This window comes from Pipistrellus kuhlii, unplaced genomic scaffold (assembly GCF_014108245.1).
Source record: "Pipistrellus kuhlii isolate mPipKuh1 unplaced genomic scaffold, mPipKuh1.p scaffold_m20_p_7, whole genome shotgun sequence".
Classification (NCBI taxonomy): Eukaryota; Metazoa; Chordata; class Mammalia; order Chiroptera; family Vespertilionidae; genus Pipistrellus; species Pipistrellus kuhlii.
In genome coordinates this window covers 65,784,005-65,803,910 of record NW_023425573.1, presented here as the reverse complement: position 1 = coordinate 65,803,910, position 19,906 = coordinate 65,784,005, and the positions used below count along the sequence as shown (strand labels likewise).

General features: G+C 39.9%; 1 protein-coding gene across 1 annotated transcript in view; it reads left to right on the top strand.

The window, feature by feature from the left end:
* THSD7B (thrombospondin type 1 domain containing 7B) overlaps positions 1-19,906 on the top strand; it is a 696,543-nt gene that overhangs the window by 230,932 nt on the left and 445,705 nt on the right. The window contains exons 5-6 of the mRNA XM_036422004.2: positions 7,115-7,270; positions 16,416-16,613. Of these exons, the coding sequence (XP_036277897.1) occupies positions 7,115-7,270; positions 16,416-16,613 (354 nt within the window). The remainder of the gene's footprint in view (positions 1-7,114; positions 7,271-16,415; positions 16,614-19,906) is intronic.

The window sequence follows — 19,906 nt, the reverse complement described above, 5'->3', positions numbered from 1 at the left end:
ATAATTTATTACAAAGATAACATCATACTATACTGTAGTATTAAAGGATCTGGGCTTTTCAGTGTTTAAAAAGGATCTGGTTCAGTGTTTATCACTTAATTAGCTTTGTTGGTTTAAGCAAATAATTTATCTTTAGTTATTTCATCTATAAAATGGGAACAATAATTGTGTTTACCTTGGAGTGATTGTGATGAATAAATGAGAACTTGCATTTAAGTGCTTAGCACAGTGCCTAGAACTAAGTGGGCTGTCAATACACATTCACCTTTAAGCTAATAAATGAAATAGTCTCCTGTGATCATTCTCTCAATTAGCTCTTGCTATTGTTTGCAGAGTGTTGATATGAAGAGGACTCTTGCACTAAAAACCTATTGATGGCTGCACTTCTGGCACTGCATATCCTGTTGCTGACATCTCTGGAGATAACTTTCTCTCACCTTTTCTCTTTGCCTGACCACTTCCTCATCTTTCACTTATCTCCTTTCCATTCTCTCTCATCATTGATGATATTTCCAACTCTAAGCTGTAAAGGATGCCATTTAGGTCAGCTCTTGCTTTTTCCATCCTCTCTGGACCCCCAGATAGGCTTTTAGCTAGAAGTCTGATGAATAATCAGAAAAAAATTCTCAAAGTTGAAATGGAGGAGAGAATATCTGGTGATAAAATACATAAATTTAGGAATGAAAGCTACTGTGTTTCTCCCCAAATGATGTAATTGTTGGATTTGTTTCTGATTACTTACTAAAATTGTATACATACTTCATTTATTTTGTCTTCATTTTTATTATGAATATTGATTTTTATCTTTGTTTATAGCATTGTTAATCTGTAGCACCGAGAAAATCACTATGTGATAAATATTTAGCAAGTGGCTATGTGAAGTGAATGATATTTGGAAAGCTTTTTAACATGTGGCCAAATTTCACATCATCATTTCTAATTGCAGGAATTATTTTTAGATATTAAATTTGCTGCACATACATACCCATTCTCCTGCCAAATTATATTGCACAGTACTTTGCCAAGAGAGTTGCAATATGGCTAAAATTAAGCTTTATTACATATCATAGGATGAGATGTGCTTTCATTCTTTAAGCTGACTATAGTACTAGAAGACAGATTTTGTTTTTATTCTATCCACTAAACTGAAAGAATGAAACTTTATTTTGCAAATCCCAGTGGCAAAAGTCAGTTGAAATAACACACAAAGCTTCTTGAAGGAAATCAGCTTTCTGTTTAAAATTGTAATATTATTTATCTTCCCCTTCAACTGCTTGACTCCTTCAGTCTGCAGAAGAGGCCTATTTATTTTAGCAGTGAGGTGGATTGAATTTCTGCCAAGTCAGTATGCTCACTGAATGCATATGTCAGAGGCAATATTGTTTCTCAAAAATCATTTAGAAAGCAGCATTTTTGCATAAGTAGGTTCTTTCATTAGTTTTGGATTATATCTTAGCAATTGCTGTTTCTATTATGGTTATTCCTCAGAGAGCCTATGGAAAGTTGTGGTCCTGACTTTTGATGGGAATTCCCTTTGGGGTTCCTAGTGCCTGCCTTTGATTTGGAAAGTGGAAGTGAAGAGGACTTCTTTGCCTAACTTGGTGAAGGTTAATGTCATTCTGGAAATCAAATCTGTTATGTAAAAGCAACCAGAGATAGAATATGTTGTTTGCTGGAGTACTTTGTACCCATAGAAAGCAGACAGAGCCGAAACCAGTTTGGCTCAGTGGATAGAGCATCGGCCTGCGGGTTGAAGGGTCCTGGGTTTGATACCGGTCAAGGGCACGTACCTTGGTTGCAGGCACATCCCCAGTGGGGGGTGTGCAAGAGGCAGCTGATTGATGTTTCTCTTTCATAGATATTCAATGTTTCTAATTTTCTATCCCTCTATCTTCCTCTCTGTAAAAAAATCAATAATACACACACACACACACACACACACACACACACACACACACATATATATATATATATATATATATATATATAATTGAATTAGTATATATATATACTAATTCATATATATATATATATATATATATATATATATATGAAGAAAGAAAGAAAGCAGACAGATAATCCAGGTTTAAGAGTTCTCAGGAAGTAGCATTACTTTTATTTTATTTTCATCTCCATGAAAATATGAGAACAAAAGCACTGTTTTGTGACTAATTCCTTTACTGTCTTTAGGATACTTTATTCTGTGCAGAGGAAAAGGTGAACTCCAATATGCTATGGTGAAGTGACCTCAAATACTTTCTGAATTTTGGAAGATTGACACATTTTTATTCAATAACAGATATATTAAAAATGAGAAAATCCCATTGACTTCTATGATAACTCTTTTTACTTTAAGCAAATATAACTAATTTTAAAATAAACTAGAGAGAGATGCTAGGTTATTAATATCATTAAGTGCTATGCAATTTCAATTTAATTTATTTTTGAGAAGTTAAAAGGCATTGAAGTTTAAATCTTACAAAATGGCCATCATCAGGGGTGGGGAGGTAAGGTATTCTTACTGAATCCTTGCCAACTTATTTCTGTATTAATTCAAATTAGTTTGAATTAGAACTTGATAGAGTTTCAAAGAATAAAATGTGAAGGAACTAATTTTTCTTTACAATGGCAGTCACATGCTAATGATCACAACAGGCATTTTTCTTCTTAATTACAATTCTTTTTGATTGAATTAGTATGCTCATCTGAAATTACCTTGTGATTAAGGAAAATCATGAACTCTGTACATTTCTAGAATTTAAAATAATTTTTAAGCACTCAACATATCATTTATCCAGCATATCTCCCTTGTTAGTTACCATGCTGTTCAGGGAGTAATTCATTATTTAAGGAAACTTTGCAATCATTAGAACAGACTTTCACATTTCTTGTAAGGCAGGTCAATTTAATAATTGCAAATAAAAAATTCCAAGGTAGGTACTGAAATACCTAATATATTAATGAATAGTGCATATGTACAATTGCTTATAATACTGTGCTACATTCCCTAGCATTTAGAAAGCTACCATTATGAAGTGATGTCAATATATCCTCCTTATATGTTATTTTGGCTCTTTAACACTTTGTGGCTACTTAGGGCTCTTTACAAGCCAACATTGCTGCCTACACAGGTTAAATGGCCTATAAAGCCGTGGATAATTGTTTATCTAATCAGGCTGTTGGTTAACACCAGAATGGCAAAAGGCCTCATGGTGACATGGTCTAAAAGGCAGCTGGAAAAGTGGATCAGGACAAGCACAGCCATGTACTGAATGGACACACAGAGAGAGAGAAAAAAAAAGAGTTATAAATAGAATAAAGTGATTTCAGTCCATAGCTCCAGAGCAGGGAGTGCAGGTTAGCAGGAAGCAGCAGTTTTTCCTGCAGACAGTATGGCTAGAGTTTGGCCAAGAAGAAATGAGGCCCCATTAAAAGTAAAAACGCTTATACCATCCACTCCCCGGTGGTCCAGGTCATGGCCCCCACTCAGCCACTCCCAGAATAATTTTGTCCCAACACGAATAGCTGCCAATTAAACAAGTAAATGGCCATTTGAAGTGGAGCAAATGTTGGTCTTCCTATCTACCACCTCCATCTTAGTGAGGGACTTCTGGGAAGAGGTTGGAGAAGTACCGTACCAGTGAAGGAGGAGAAGGGTTTGGATTTTGTTAAAGGGAGAAGTTGAGCCTGCAGCATTCCTGGGAGAGATTAGATAGATTCTGGCACTGGCTGCTCCAGTCATGGTCCCTGTGACTCTTTAACAAATGTCCTTGGCATAAATGACCTCCTATGCTCTGCCCAATGCCATCATTCCAGGAAAAAAATAAAATAAACCACCTGGGATAAGACTTAGGCTTGCTCTGCTCTTGATTTGCTGAGTGAAGGTCTTTGGAAGCACCTGATGTATTTGGAGCTCATTTTTCAGAAAAATTGATGAATTAAACTAAATTAGCTCAAAAACTCCCTTCTGGCGCTAACAGTCAATGGGTGTAGAAATATCCTGTGCTCACTATTCTCAGGGAGATGACTACCTAAGTGGGCTGAAGCTGGTAAGTGCTTTGTGATATCCTCATGATTTATTTGTAGAGCAAATGTAGCCCAGGGCATTTGAGAGAGATAGGTTGACCCAAGCACATTGATTCAGTGCTTAAATGAAGCATCTGCGACATGTCGCCTGGGACTGGGAGAATTTATTGAAATGGATAAAGATCCCCTGTCTGTCAAAGCTGCAGGTGCTAGAGGTGTAAGTGCTCTGACAAATGGCCTCAACCCCATCCCTGTGCCTCCCATTATGCCACTTAATAGTCCCCGGGGAAGACCCGCCTTGTTCTTCTCCAGCACACCATGTCCCTCTCTCCTACTTTCAAATCTTAGTAGTACCATTAGCCCTAGGTATTTATCAAAGGGGACCTCAGGGAACTTAACCCCACACCTCCCAGTAATCCTCAACAGCCCTCCAAAAATAAGCCACAGAAGCTTAATATCTGTAAAAACAAACACAGTTTTAAAACAAGTTCCCCAGTCTCTTTCTAATTGCACTGCCAACCTGGAGCCTGGCTGACACAGACAATCTAGAGCTGCTGATGATATGTACTGCAGGCCTTCTGTGTGCTTGGTCACTGCACTGGTGGATTAACTAATTTCAACGCAGGTACAAAGGTTATAACAGCCAGTGTCTTCTGCGTCTTATAGCTGAGTGGTTTGGGGTACCTTCTTGGCACTGATCATCAGACACTTAAGTCTGTCTGACTGGTGTTGCAGGGAGATAGCATGGGAAAGGAGTAACTCTAACAGCTTTCCAGACTTGTTCAAGCCCATGGACTCATGTATAGTTAGTGTTAACCCACACTGAAATACGGTCTCCGTGAGGGCAGGGGCCTTCTCTGTTTTACTAACTGTTCTAGTGTGAGCACCTAACACTGTCTTAACTCATGGGAGGAACTCAACAACGTAGGTTGAATAATCAATGGAGAGGTTACTTAGTGCCGTGGTTAAGAGACAGACCGCTGGGTCCAAATCCCAGCTCTTCTGCTCACCAACCGGACATGTAGGAAAGAGTAAATATTTATGTTGTAATTTCCTCATTTTTAAACTAGGACTAATAATAATATATATATTTAAAAGCAGTTAGACAGCTTAACTTGATTGATACATGTATATCTGGTGCCTGTTGTGCATTATAAATGTTTTCGTGTTTTTTTTTTAACTAAGAAGATTAATCAGTTTACATTCCCTGATTCCTTGTCCTTCGTTATGGAGTTTTGCTTTTAGAACTAAAGCTGAGTTTGTGAGAACACATTGTAACACGCACGGACCTGTACACAAACCTACTTCTGCCTTAGGACCTCTGGATGTGCACTTTCTACTTACCTGATGCTCTGAAGCATCTCTTTCCATCAAGTTTGTTAATACGCTACTTGACTCAGGCTTCTTGACTTAGAGCTCTTTGAAAGCAGTCACAGTTCAAAAGCCCCTGATTGAGCGTGGGTGCTGAATGGTTTGGAATGAATGCATACTTACTCAGTGAATGGTTGTTCCATGTGTCAGCCATTGCTCCCTCCTAGGAAAGAAATCAACTCCCCTCCCTCATCTCATTGGTTCTTTTTTACCCACAATCCATCAGTATCAGATGTTCATCTCCAGTCTTGGTCACACCAGCCTCCCATCCCACTGCTAACACACCAGCACTGTCTTTGTTTGATCATCAACCCTCCCTTTTGCTTTCCATTCACACCTGTTCTCTCATCTTCAGCCTGTCCCCTCCACTGGCTTGTGCCCGTGACATTTATAGTTCTAATCTTGCTTGCCCTGCCATTTATTTAAGTCAGGTCAAATCCTTTTGGTAAGCTGTAAAAAAATTAATTTAAAACAAAATATTATTTTTCATTGCAACCTTTTACTTTTCTCATTCACCCCCAAAATTACCTCAGGCTTTCCCACTGTTCAGTATATCCCCCCCATTTTTCCCCCCTCATGGGTTACAATTTCTTCATGACAGAATTTTTTATTTTATTATCGTTTTGGATTATGCTCAAAGTTCTGCTGGTCAGAGCAGTGATTTAGTGCCAACTTTCTCCAATTTAATTCACATGGCAGGTAGCGTGCGGAGACAAATAGACGGCGTGATTCACCACCCAATCCTCTCATGCCAGTCTCTGCCTTTGTAGCAATTCTAATCTGCTTAGCTGTGTGGAAAAACAAAGGAAACAGTTAGACAATAGTGTAAGCCTGTCCACAAGATAAAACCTTCTGAACTTAAGTCATTTGCTCACAAACTCCAAAATGCTCCAAAACGCCCTTAGCATGGGGCCATTCTGTGAAGTGTGGTTATGTATTTGGTGTTCTTTTGGTGTGTTTTAGGTATTGGTGTCCTAGTTACTTTTATGTTTCAAACTCCACAGGGATCAGCATCTCATCTTCTCCTTCCTCTGTGTGTTTTCATGGCGCCAGGATGGGGACCCGCTCTGGGTGTTCTTTGGGTGAGGGCCACACAGGAAGAGCTCACAGGCTCCTAGTTTCCAGGCCCTGTAGCTCCTTAGACTCTGGGTAGCCTCACTAATGAAACTGACTTTCAGGGCTAATTCTGTAGTCATGGATCCTGATTATTCTTCTGATTTTAAGAATCCTTTTTCTACTGTCTTGGAGAGCTCCACCTCAGGGGAGTAACAGCAGTAGATTGGTTATGCTAAACACCCCACCTCAGGAGTTCAATTTTTATTTTTTTCACAGCAACCCAGTCATTTATATCATTGAGATGGGCTCATCTCAAAACTTCACAAAGCCATTTAATTTTTTAAGTAATAACTCTAGGTATTGTATCTATATTTTTAGTCCTCTCTTAAACTCCCAGGGAATGCTCTGTGAGGCAGGAAACTCAAGTACATGCCCTTTTTGAATACTCCTTTGTTTTTCAGTCTTTTCTTACCCCAAATGCTAATACTGTGTAGCTGAGCCATGCATATTAGAGAGTGTTTTATATTTATATTTTGTTTGTGTTTACCCTTTGAACCATGAAGCTGATGTGGGCAAGGCAAACACGCAAAGACGGGAACAATTCTAGGGATAACCAGAGAAGGTGACATGGTCCATTATTTTTTCTCTTTCTGTCCTTTAGTCATTAGACCTGTGGACAAAACACTATGTGTGGGGCCTGCCCCTGCAGCCTCTCAGCTCTGCAGCATTCCTTGCTCTACAGACTGTGTGGTGTCCTCCTGGTCAGCCTGGGGTCTGTGCATCCATGAAAACTGCCATGATCTCCAGGGGAGAAAAGGTGAGTGGCTTGTCTGTGTGTGTGTTTCAGTTGCTTCCAGTGTACACATGTTTATTCTGGAAGCTCAGTAGCCAATTAAGCCTGCTTAAGGCAATATTTATTTGTACATTTTAGATAACCAGCTCAGCTCTGGCAACATTCAGGATATTTCTATGGAACAGAAACTCTGACCTTGCTTGATATTCAGATTATGTTCATAGTTAGTGAAGTGACTATTATTCAAAAAATCGTATACCTTAGACATGATTTCTGTAGATACATCAGGAAAAATTTGTTTTCAGATTTTCACATGCTGAATTTGATGTTATTTTTCATGAAGGTCATTTATGCATGTTGGTATTGCACTTGTGCTCAGTCTTAAGGTGAAATCTTAAAACTTCATGTCCTTGTTTAATGTTGTAGTCCTTGGTAGTCTTGCTCTCTTTCGTTTGCTGTGAACATCTTGACTTCTCTTTCATTGGCTCTTACGAATGCATTCATATTATGCCCCATTACATGACAGGGCTAAAAGGAAATATTTTCTTTATTAAGATGAATGCAATACAAGGACAGCCCAGAAGTGAGGTTACATTTCCTAAGCACTACTTCCAATGACCACATGCAAAGAAAGAATACGTGGGCAAGCGTTTGGTGTTTTAAGCTGGTGCTCTCAGCCTAAATTCAGGTCTGTTTGAGGACCGGCATTTCAGCAGTCCCCACAATGCACAAATGCACATTATGTGCCCAGCCAGGCTCACACACCCTGTCCCTGGCTTTCCTTTATTCCGACTCTTGTTCTAAGGCAAGAGAGTGTATATTGAGTGTACATCAAGGAAAGGAATCTAACTTTAATTTTGTTATCAAACAATAGAAATCTTGATTTCAATGAAACCTGGAGTGTTGGGTTAATGCATCTATCATTTCACAGTGTTACCTTGTATGTGTGTGTGTCTGTGGTAAGAACTTTTAAGATCTACTCTTTCTCTGCACTCCTCCATATTCATTGCAGCCTTACGTATAATAGCCAAAACAGAGAAACAACATAAGTGTCTGTTGACAGAAGAATGATTAAATAAAATATAATGTAAATCTATATACACACATATAAATACATACATACACATTCACCCACAAAGGGATCTCATTTAGCCATAAAAAGAAGGCAATCCTGCCATTCGTGATAACATGGATGAATGTTGAGAGCACTATGCATAGTAAAATGTCAGGTAGAGAAAGACAAATACTGTTTGATCACACTTATAGCTGGAGTCTTTTAAAAAACAACAACACCTGAATTCATAGAAACTGAGAATAAAATAATAGCTGGGGGTGGGGAAATAGGAGATGTTTGTTAAAGAACACAAACTTCCATTTATAAAATGACTACATTCTGAGGCTACAGGTAACAATAAGTGCTATAGTATGTATTTAAAAGTTGCTGAGAGTAGATCTTAAAATTCTCAACATAACAAAAAACAAAAAAACGCAGAGAATTTCATTTTTAAACAGTAAGTAGCATAGAAAGAAATGTCTTTCCTAATAGTTCCAGGCAGAGTCCTGGTGCTGAATCCCATTAGCTAATCTGTATCAGGTGCTCTTCCCTGATGCAATCACTCTGATTAGAGACCAGGTCCACCAAAGAGCCAGCTCCATCCAAGCCCCACGGACAGAAAGTGGGAGAGAAGCAACTCCCTCCAGGGAACATGATGTGCTGATCCCTCATCAAGAAGGTAGAAGCAACTGAAACCGGTTTGGCTCAGTGGTAGAGCGTCGGTCTGCAGACTGAAAGGTCCCAGGTTCAATTCTGGTCAAGGGCATGTATGTTGGTTGTGGGCACATCCCCGGTAGGGGGTGTGCAAGAGGCAGCTGTTGGATGTTTCTCTCTCATCGATGTTTCTAGCTCTCTATCTCTCTCCCTTCCTTTCTGTAAAAAAATCAATAAAATCTATTTTAAAAAAGAAGGTAGAAGCAATGCTATGGTCAGGTGTAATAAATGTTTTCATCCCCTTTGTGTTGGGCCATAGAGTCTCTACAGAAATTCAGACAATTTTTTTTGTTTTTTTCCCCCCTCCTAATTCTATGCTGTAATTTTTGTCACTTGAGTCCAAATGTTCACACACAAAAAAAAAAAAGGTAAAAAACTGCTCTTTTTACTTTTATTTCAGTCTTCTTTCTCTACACATCTAAGAACTGGTCCATGGAGCTCAGTTGGGACATTCACAACATTCTGATCCCTCCGTCTGCCAAACTTTTTCCTCATTGGCTCCTATATCCCTATCATAGAAGGACTGGAAGTGGGAGAGAAGCAACTCCCTCCAGGGAACATGATGTGCTGATGCAAATATACGCTGGTCCATTATTCTTTAGACATTACCTACTGTGGGTTGACTTTTGTCCTTCAAAATGATATGTCTAGTGCTAACCCCTGGCACATGTGAGTGTGACCTTATCTGGAAATGGGGTTTTGCAGATATAATCAAGTTAAAATGAGGTCATATGTGAGTAGGGTAGTTTCTAATTCAAGGATGAATGTCCTTACGCAAAGAGGGAAATTTAGACAGGCAGAAACACACAGAGGAGAGTGCCATGTGTAGAGACAGATGCAGAAGATGAAGGAGAAGGCCATGTGCAGACGGAGACAGACATTGCATTGATACCTCCACAAGCCAAGGCATACAGTGCCTCTGAAAACCACAAACAGCTAGGAGAGGCACCGGGACAGTTCTTCCCTGGAGCATTCAGAGGGAGCAGGGCTCTACTGACAGCTTGACTTTGGATTTCTAGCTGCCAGAACTATGAGACAGTAAGTTTCTATTGCTTTACATCACCTAGTTTGTGGTGATTTGTTTTGGAAGCCCTAGGAAATGAATTAACTGCCCACATTTGCATTAGCATTTAGGCTTAGTGAAAACCCAACACTTCATAAAATGCCAAAACAAAAATGTAGAAAAGCAAAGCAATTTATCTTCAACCCCAGAGTGATTTCATCATGGCCATGCTAGCAATAAGGACCTGGACTTCTGACTCTTCAGTGGAGTGCTCCCCAAACACTAGGCTTCCTTCATGATGTCCTCCATAAGCCTAAATAAGTTTGAATCAAGCGAAGGCTTATCCCTGAGGTCAGCAGAGAAGTCCTCTGCCTGTGTGCACCTCATCATTGGCCCATGGGAACAATTAGCCTTGAGAGCCAATCATTGAACTGAGGTGGGAGATAAGGGTGGGGTCTGGAATGCCTCTTTGAGCTAGTGCAGTGGTCTGCAACTCATTAGTCAACAGACAAAAATATCAACAGTAGTACAACGATTGAAATTTCTTTTGAGAGCCAAATTTTTTAAACTTAAACTTCTTCTAACGCCATTTTTCAAAATGGACTCACCCAGGCCATGGTATTTTGTGGAAGAGCCACACTCAAGGGGCCAAAGAGCCGCATGTGGCTCACGAGCCGCAGTTTGCTGACCATGACACTAGTACATTCCCTCTGGAGGGAGAGGGAAAATAGGTTGCAGTGTGTGGGGAAAGGAAGGTGTGCTAAGGACAATTTTAGAGCACCAAGACACCAGCGTGTGTATTTTGTGCCCTAAATAACACATTTTTCACAGAAAGGGTGGAGAGAGTAGAACTTCTCACCTGAGTGTCCTACAGAGTTTAGGGGCAGGCTGGGATGGATAAGTATTAGGCTATTTAATAGGGCCCATACTGAGGCTAAATGACCTGCTTTAGGCACTATGTAATTGCAGACGGGAGAGAGTGTAAGTACAATGATTATTATTCAGGTCTGGGAGTTTGTTATTTTATAAATTTTTCCCCAGAGCTGTGAGAATGTTTATTTTTAAGGTCTTGCTAAAACTTTCCAGGGCTACCTGCCTATAATCCCTCTTGGGACAAATAAAGAATGGAGTTTTTCCTCTAGGGAAATGATTCTGTGCCTTCCAGGAATCCAAGCATGTTATGGTAGCAGAAAGTAATCTTCTTGTTATTCCTACTGACTGTGAGCATGAAATCTGAGATGCTCTCAATCTTGGACTGTCTCGTGGTAGTACCATGGGCTCTGCCAGGCACTGACTGGCACAAACTGCATGTGGCTTAGCATTCCATGGAGGCTGGAGGGCACAGGCTAATGCATGAAACATCACTGACCTCTGCATGTGATCTGGATTGTTCTCATCTGAATTCTCTACCCTAAAGAGATGCACTAGCAGAAATCTCAAATGTTCATACTTTCATAGGTTCTATATCTGTATGTATATCTATATCCATATCCATATGTTTATCTGTATCTATCTGTGTATATGTATATGTATATGTATAAGTATATCTACATCTATATCTAATCTGATGGAAGATTTGAGGGGAAAACAAGACAAAAATAAAATAAATGTACAAAGCTGGAGATAATGACTTTTTTCTCCTCGCTGATCTTTTTCTCAGCTGCTGTGTTATAACTTTAGTATGTTCCTTTTGTTCACATTTTTTTAAATAGTAGAAAAAAGATAAGACAGCATGAAATTTTTTATTATCTAATATTTACTATAGAAATGATCTTCATATGGCTGTTATTCTCAGGCAGACATCATTCAGTCAGGAATCAGGTTTGTGCCCATCAGCCATTCTGAGTACACCGGAAGGCAGCTGTTGTACACGGCCTTTGCATCTTCCGTCTAGTCTGTGACAGGTGGACAAGGACAGCAGTGCTCGGCAGGCTGGTTCTTGTCAAGTGAAGCCAGAACACCTTCCGGTGGGATTTGAATCAGGTCAGGTTTTATCATTCGTGACTTTGTTTTTGAGGCATTCCCAGAGTTATAATTAGAGATACCTGAAAGAGAAATAACCTGAAACATTGCTGATGGATGAACTGTAGCTGTACATGTGCAGCACATTTAAAAAAATATTTTTGATATATAGACAGATATTTTTTGTTCCTTTTAGACATATTTTGGAAAGGCTACCTTGTTCTGAAGAGGAAATGATTAGGGCTCCTGGATATGATGCCACACTGGATAATTGCTTATGTGATAGAACATTAGGAATTCCATCCTTACCCTCCCTCCCAAGCACAGCACCTAATATCCTAAAAGTCTCCATAGGAAATGGCATTTGAAACTCAGAGGCCAAGACTATCTTTGAAAAGACACTCTTTTATATTCTGAAACAAATCAATTTAGATGATGCATTAAAGTTTAGAAATACATGGTTTATACCTCACATAATAATTATGGGGATAACTTCCATTTTCTATTATTGTCTGCTAGATAAATCCACCTCTAATGGGAAGCATAGGAGATCATTTTGCTTTGTCACAGGAAATATGTAGAGTAAGAGACAGTTTTCTCTTCTCAGGGTCTATGTGTTGGAGCTGGTGCAAGGCAGTGCCTGCTTTTCATTCTAAGAACCGGGTTCTCATGCTCAAGATCACCTATCAATGCCTCCTCTTCTTTTCTGTATTCACAACAGGGTGTAAATTACAATGATGCAATAAACTGCTGCCCCTGCAGGGATGGTGGTTTGATTACTAGGATTGGATTGAAAAATTTAATCTGCTCACCTTCTTTGACTCAGAGTTGTCAACATATGCATGACTGACAGAGATAAGGACAGGTGGGGTGCTTAAGGTGGAATAAACACTGTCCGCTTTGCTCCTCCTGCCGGACCTTGCTCCCAGCTTGCCCCCATGGAGTTAGTGTGGAGACACAGCATCGGCCATGGGTAGCTTTGTTGAAGCTTACATGCACACCTGTGGGTCACTAGCACATGAAGAAATACAGTCTTCAAACCTGGAAAAGACCACATAAGCCTCCTTTCACTTGTTCATGGCTTTAGTTAAAAAACATTGATCTTTCTGCTATTTGTTGTTCTTCTCTTTTCTCTCTCCAATCCACATTCACTTTTTTTCTAATTATCTCAAGTAGAATATACACGAAGCTGGTGGACTAGACACTATATCCGTAGGTTCATAGAAAAATGAAAACTATTATTATCCTCACTAAAGGTGAACTGAATCTGTGGTCAGGAAGTGATTATTGTAACTCCTTCCTGCTATCCAGTGGCTGAAATTCCACTTTCTAGACTGTACACCTTTAGTTTGAGGAGATGATACATGTACCTGTCAGATCCACTGGAGGAAGTGGGGCTGGGGAACCTCTTACACTAGAGCTGGCTTGCATCCTCTTTTGTGAGGAGGTAAGGACTCAGAAAGACCCCCGCTGAGTTTCACACATATCCATTTCAGGAGTAATGAGCCTTTGGAGAAGCAATGAAGGATCTTCCAGCCTTAGTTTTTAAATATGTAAAATGAGCAGAGTAAGTGATGAAAGAGTTTTGATGATTTATTAATTCAGGGTAATATCAGTAAAGTGGCTGTCACAGTCTTGGTGTAAGGTACATCTTAATTAATGCATGTGTCTTCCTCCTGTTGGACTGCATTGGCTGTGAAGATGAGATTTATGTTTTCTGTTCCTCCTGTGGCTTCCCACAGTACATTATAGTGATCTACATACAGCAGTTAATGTTTACGGGATGATGCCACCTGATTAATATGAAATTTAGTAAATGAAGGTAAGCGGTTGGCTGGCCTCAAACCAGGCTTGGCAGTTGTGTATCTTTCAGAGCAGAAGCACCCGGGGGAAGCCTGATGTCTACTGCAGGCTTGAACACTGAGGTATGTTTACAGTTAAGTGCTAACTAGAGAATCCAAGGTTTTTGGTTTATGCTGAGCTTGTGCTATGATTGGTCCTAGTTTGAGTCAGGACAAAGGCAGCACAGATGAGAGGCTGAAAGAATCTGTTGACTGAGGAGCTATAATCTGTAGATTTATGGTGGGATGGATGCACTTGATTGACAGGAAAAACTACACATGCCCCTCCACGGCAGTAAGGTGTAGGTGTAGGACACCCCGAAGCCCTCTGGGAAGACTGCTCAATTTCTGAGCTGCTTGTCAAAGGATGTAAATCATGGAGACCCCAAGCTGTGTCCTACTCAAAGACGTAAATTAGCAAACACAGACATAGACGTCAATAAGTGGGACATGGGCATCACATGGAAGAGTAGAGTTCATCCAAAGTGTGTGGCAGTGAGAGTTCAGAGGTCATTGTAGTTTGCTGTTTCCATCTTGTTTAGAGCTCTGTATGTTTCAAGCATCTCCACTCGAGGTGGCCCAGGAAGGGAGCTGAGCCCTTCCTTGGGTTGTATTTTGACTGATTAATAACATAGACTGGAACGGATGATCTGTAAAGAGTCTGAGAGTCTCCAGTGGTCGGCAAACTCATTAGTCAACAGAGCCAAATATCAACAGTACAATGATTGAAATTTCTTTTGAGAGACAATTTTTTTTTAAACTTAAACTTCTTCTAACGCTGCTTCTTCAAAATAGACTAGCCCAGGCTGTGGTATTTTGTGGAAGAGCCACACTCAAGGGGCTAAAGAGCCGCATGTGGTCCACGAGCCGCAGTTTACCAACTAGGGCCCTAGAGTCTAGGCCTAGACCAAGAAAATCCAAATCCAGCAGTTAGGACTGCTATAACACTTGCCCAGCCCTGCAATATTCTAAGGAAGCTTGGCTCCCTCTTGTGGCCTAAAACCATGTGTAGCTTTGTGCTAGCCTCCTTGCTGTGCTGAGAGCAGCCAGTCTTTTGCCACCTGCACCTTGAGCTTTATAACCGTTTTGTTTGCTTGCTATTGGTGGAATGATAGGCATGGCCCTGGAAAAACTATGGGAGAGATATGCCTGGCTTTGTTAGCCCTCAAGCTTCCAAACATTTCCTCTGGTTGAAAGGGAGATGTGGTATCTAACTTTCTTTCTGGAAACTTAATGTTTTCATGCTATGTTTCCATCAAAGACTCATCTTTTTACTTACCCCAAGGCATAAATGAATAATAGTTATTAACTGTCACCATGCAATAAGATTAGTTTTATTTAAAAACTCGAGGCCCGACACACGGAATTCATGCAAGGGGCTCGGCCCTCACAACCCTGGCGGCTGCCTCACCCCTCGCAGCCCTGGCTTTGTCCAGAAGGTCGTTCGGCTGTCCAGTCTAATCTGCATATTACACTTTTATTATTATAGATGAATTAAAATAATTGGAGCCGTTGATTTAATTTGGTTTTTAAAGGATGGAACATAAAATAGGAGATCCATGGAAGGTGGGAGCAACCCTCAGAAGTGAGGCATCAGGAGGACCACAGATATGAAATGCTGAGTTAAGCGATTTATCTAGCTCTCAGTCACTTTTCTTTAGCTCACTGTGTTTTTATAATTTATTTATTAGTTTCTATCACTGAAAAATGGAGAGATTTCATATAAAAATATAACTTGAACTGGGGTTTTTAAGACAAAAATCAGAAGATTTGACAAAAGAGAGTCCATATTCTCTCATGGCCACAGTCAATGGAAGCTGAAGATTAGCCAACTATTTCAGACCAAGGCACATCCTCCATAGCACCACAGACCCATCACTCCCTATAGTCTTACATTTTTACCCATTTTCCTCAATTTGTACCTGTTTGACTCCTCTGAGATTGAGTTTGTGATGCTGTAGGCTTGTATGTAAGGCTCATTTATATCCTAATTAAGGTGGAACTTTGTGACCTAGTTTCACAGTACTTTCTTTTTTTAACTGAATAATAGACCATGGACCCATATTTAGTCAGAATGGGGAGTGCAGGTCCAATGAGGTCCAGTCTTCACAGGGCAGGCTGACCTGAAAGTCTTGGGGAATGAAGCTGTGAATGCTCAGACATCAACCAAAGGAATAGACCAAAGTGTAGTTATATTTGACTTAATACAGAGTAACAATGCTGCCAAAAACAACAGCAAAAAGAAAATATGGATTTATCTGTGTTTAAGCTATTTCTGTAAGTGTCCATTCATTTTTACTTATTTATTGATACCATTGGACACATGCTACTTATGATTTCTTTTGATTATGTCCGAACTCTCCAGCTTCCAGATTGTAATCTTTAAAAGACAGATTTCCTGTTCTAGTTCTTTTCCATTTACTTCTTTTATCTTCGTATTGTTCCCATTTGCCATAAAAGAAAACTCATCACAATGATTCATGTTTTAGAGCTATATGTATTCAAATGAAAACTTCATCTCTCCACTAGCTGCTACCTGTTTCTTTTGTTGGTCAGGGCTGGAACCCTGTAAAAGTCTTCTTTTCCTCTTTTTAGGATTTAGAATGAGACAGCGCCATGTGCTCATGGAATCCTCGGGGCCTGCAGGGCACTGCCCGCATTTGGTCGAATCTGTCCCCTGTGAGGACCCAATGTGCTACCGATGGCTGGCATCTGAAGGCGTCTGTATCCCCGATCGTGGGAAATGTGGCCCCGGACATCGTATCCTGAAGGCTGTCTGCCAGAACGCCCGAGGTGAGAGCACACAAACACAAGTATGTCCGAAGTGAGGTCTGCCCAGTGGAACGGCAGCATCTCTGCCAGGTCATTTTTCCTGAGGGGGAGGAACAGTCTTTTCTAATCTTGAATACGTTTAATTCAAGGCCCTATTGCTGCAGAGTAAGCTGTCTGAACTTCGTGTGGGGCCACATACTCCCTGACAAAAGAACACTATTTGATTCTGCCTAAACGCAATACAGATGATCCTGGGGATTTCGCTGAAGTTTTTAATTTATCAAGACATAGAACACAGAAATTGTCTGGATAGTCTTCAATTTATCAGCACGAAACAAATTTCATTTGCTGCATTGAAGGTCCATATGTAACCTGCTTTTGTATATTAGCAACAGTTACTACACTGTAAAGATTTTAAGGCTACCACTTCTGCAAAAAAATACTAAGCATCTTTTTATTTATAGAGCATTAGACTGGAATCAGTTCTCAATGTAATACTAACATTTCTAAGGAACCAGTTTTAAATGGAAGTTGTTGAGATTTACAAAACTTATGACAATAGTGTCTTCTCTATTGCCAAGTTTCTAGTACAATGGTTATTTGAAGTGAAATATGATTTAGAAAATATGTAAGTAACAGAAAAATGACACTTAACACCTTTATCCAACAGTTAAAAAAATCGGTTTCTTGGAAAAATATTGAGTCTGTCTATTAATCAGCACTACCATGAGAAGAGCATTTGTAATGCTCTTGGTGTGTGGAGTGAAATGTTTTGACTTATGAGATGAAGTAACACATAGAAGGGAAGTCAGAGTGGATTCTGAATGGATATTAACATCTACACAGACTTGATAGTCAACAGTGCATTTCCTTGTTTCCTTTCTTGCTTCCCCACCCCTTCTCCTCTCTCTCTGTTCTCTCTTTCCCTCTTCCTCCCTCCTTCCCACACTCTCCCTCCCCTTTTATCAGTCACTTTGTCATTTCCTTCCTCCTTTTTTATTTCCTCCCTCTTTTCTCATTCCTTCCTTTTTTTTAATTATTGCTGTAATTAGACAAATATACATCTTATTAGGTGATGTAATTGGTAACCCCTGAAACCAGGTGGCTGTTTAATTAAAGAGAGAGCAGTGACAGATTGTATTAGCTCAGTCCTTTTGACTAAATAGTTAAAACAAATAGTGGCTTCTAATTTTAACAAATAACTTTTGAATTGAGGTAACATATGTGCAGTTTATTAAGAGACAAATGAGGTCACTTTTGTATTGCTTTCATTTGAATTCAGGATGAGTAGAATAGAGATTTAGAACCTGGGCTTAAAACTGAGGCTCAAGAGTCAGACAGGTTGGAATTTCAAATATGCTGCTCAGCTGCTAGATGCTTTCAGGAAAATTATTTAACTGTGGAAACATCCTTTCATTCTGCTGGAAAGTGGTGATAACAAAACCTGCCACTCATGCCCAGAATGCTAGGGTTCAACAAGTGTAAAAGTGAGTAGTGAGGTGCTGGGCACATAACCATTCGAAAGAAGCCATAAGCATATTTTATTTATAATGTACATTTATTAGTTTTCTCTGGGCTAGGAGAATAAAGCCAAAAGCATTCCTTTAGGAATGAAAATAATAATAAGGATTAGAATAACCATACTTCTTCCTCCCAAACTCCAGCTGTGGAAACAAGAGTATCATTTCTTAGGTGGAGACACAATAACAAATGACGGTCAGGCTTTGTTATTTCATAGCCCGCTTGCAGATTTGTGATGGTATATACACTGAGTGGCCAGATTATTATGATCTCTGCACGCACAAACACGCGTGCGAACACACACACACACACACACACACTCTATCTATCTATCTATCTATCTATCTATCTATCTATATATATAGATATATATATATATATATATATATATATATATATATATATATATATATATATGAATATTAGAGGCCCAGTGCATGAATTTGTGCATGGGTGGGGTCTGGCCAGCTTGGCCAGGGGGAGGGGACATGGGCAGTTGGCCAGTCTGCCTGCTGATCAAACTCCTGGTCGAGGGGACAGTATGCATATTAGCTTTTTTAAAAATATATATTTTATTGATTTTTTACAGAGAGGAAGAGAGAGGAATAGAGAGTTAGAAACATCAATGAGAGAGAATCATCGATCAGCTGCCTCTTGCACACCCCTTACTGGGGATATGCCCGAAACCAAGGTACATGCCCTTGACCGGAATCAAACCCGGGACCTTTCAGTCCGCAGTCCGACGCTCTATCCACTGAGCCAAACCTGTTTTGGCAGCCTTTTATTATATAGGAAATTCACTGAGTGGTAAGATTATTATGTATCCAGAGATCATAATAATCTGGCCACTCAGTGTAATGTCTGTAAGGCTTGGGACTTCTTCACATTTTGTGCTGTGCCTTCCACAGCGTTGCAGAGTGTGACATTCAGATTTAAAATTAGAGATATATATTTGGTCTTTGTCCCAGTTTCTGGCATAGAGCTCTTAAAATCCGAGGAATTTCCTGAGTCATAAGAGCAATAGAAACATCTTTTGTTATTAAATTTAGTCTCTGGTCCTCAGTTCTTGAACTTGCTCTCATAACAGTGAAATGGTATCTTATGATTCATACCAAGCCCCTTCCCAACACCACTGGTCTTCTGTTGAGACTTATAGAAACCATCTAGGAACAGGGCTGTGCCAGAGGAGCCACCACAAAGAAAGGCTGGAACTTTCCGCCCCCTGATTTTCAGGGGAGGAGAAGGGCTGGAGGTTGAATCTATCACCATGGCCACGGACTTAATTAATCATGCCTGTCTATTAAAGCCTCCATAAAAACCCCAAAGGATGGAGTTTGGTGACCACCTGGAGATTTGGGGAGAGTGGCAAATGGAAGCTCCACACACTTTCCCAAACCTTGCCCTATGCATTTCTTCCATCTGACTATCTCTTACTTATATCCTTTTATAATAAACCAGTGACCTAGTAAGTAAAACAGTTTACCTGAGTTCTGTGAGCTGCTCCAGCAAATTCGTGGAATCCAAGGACAGGATCTCATGTTACTCTGATTTATAGCCAGTTGTTCAGAACCACAGGTGTCTTAGGTGGAGGGTGGACTTATAGCACTGTGGAATATGATGTTGTCTTTGGATAGGTAGTGTCAGAATTTAGTTGAATGATAGGACAATCAGCTGGTGCAAATCAGAGGTAATGCCTTTACTGTTCTACAGCATTTCTAGAATTGTATTGCTTTTTCCTAAGAAATGACTAATTTTCAGTGTTGATCTCACTCAGTTTCTATGAGAAGTAGGAG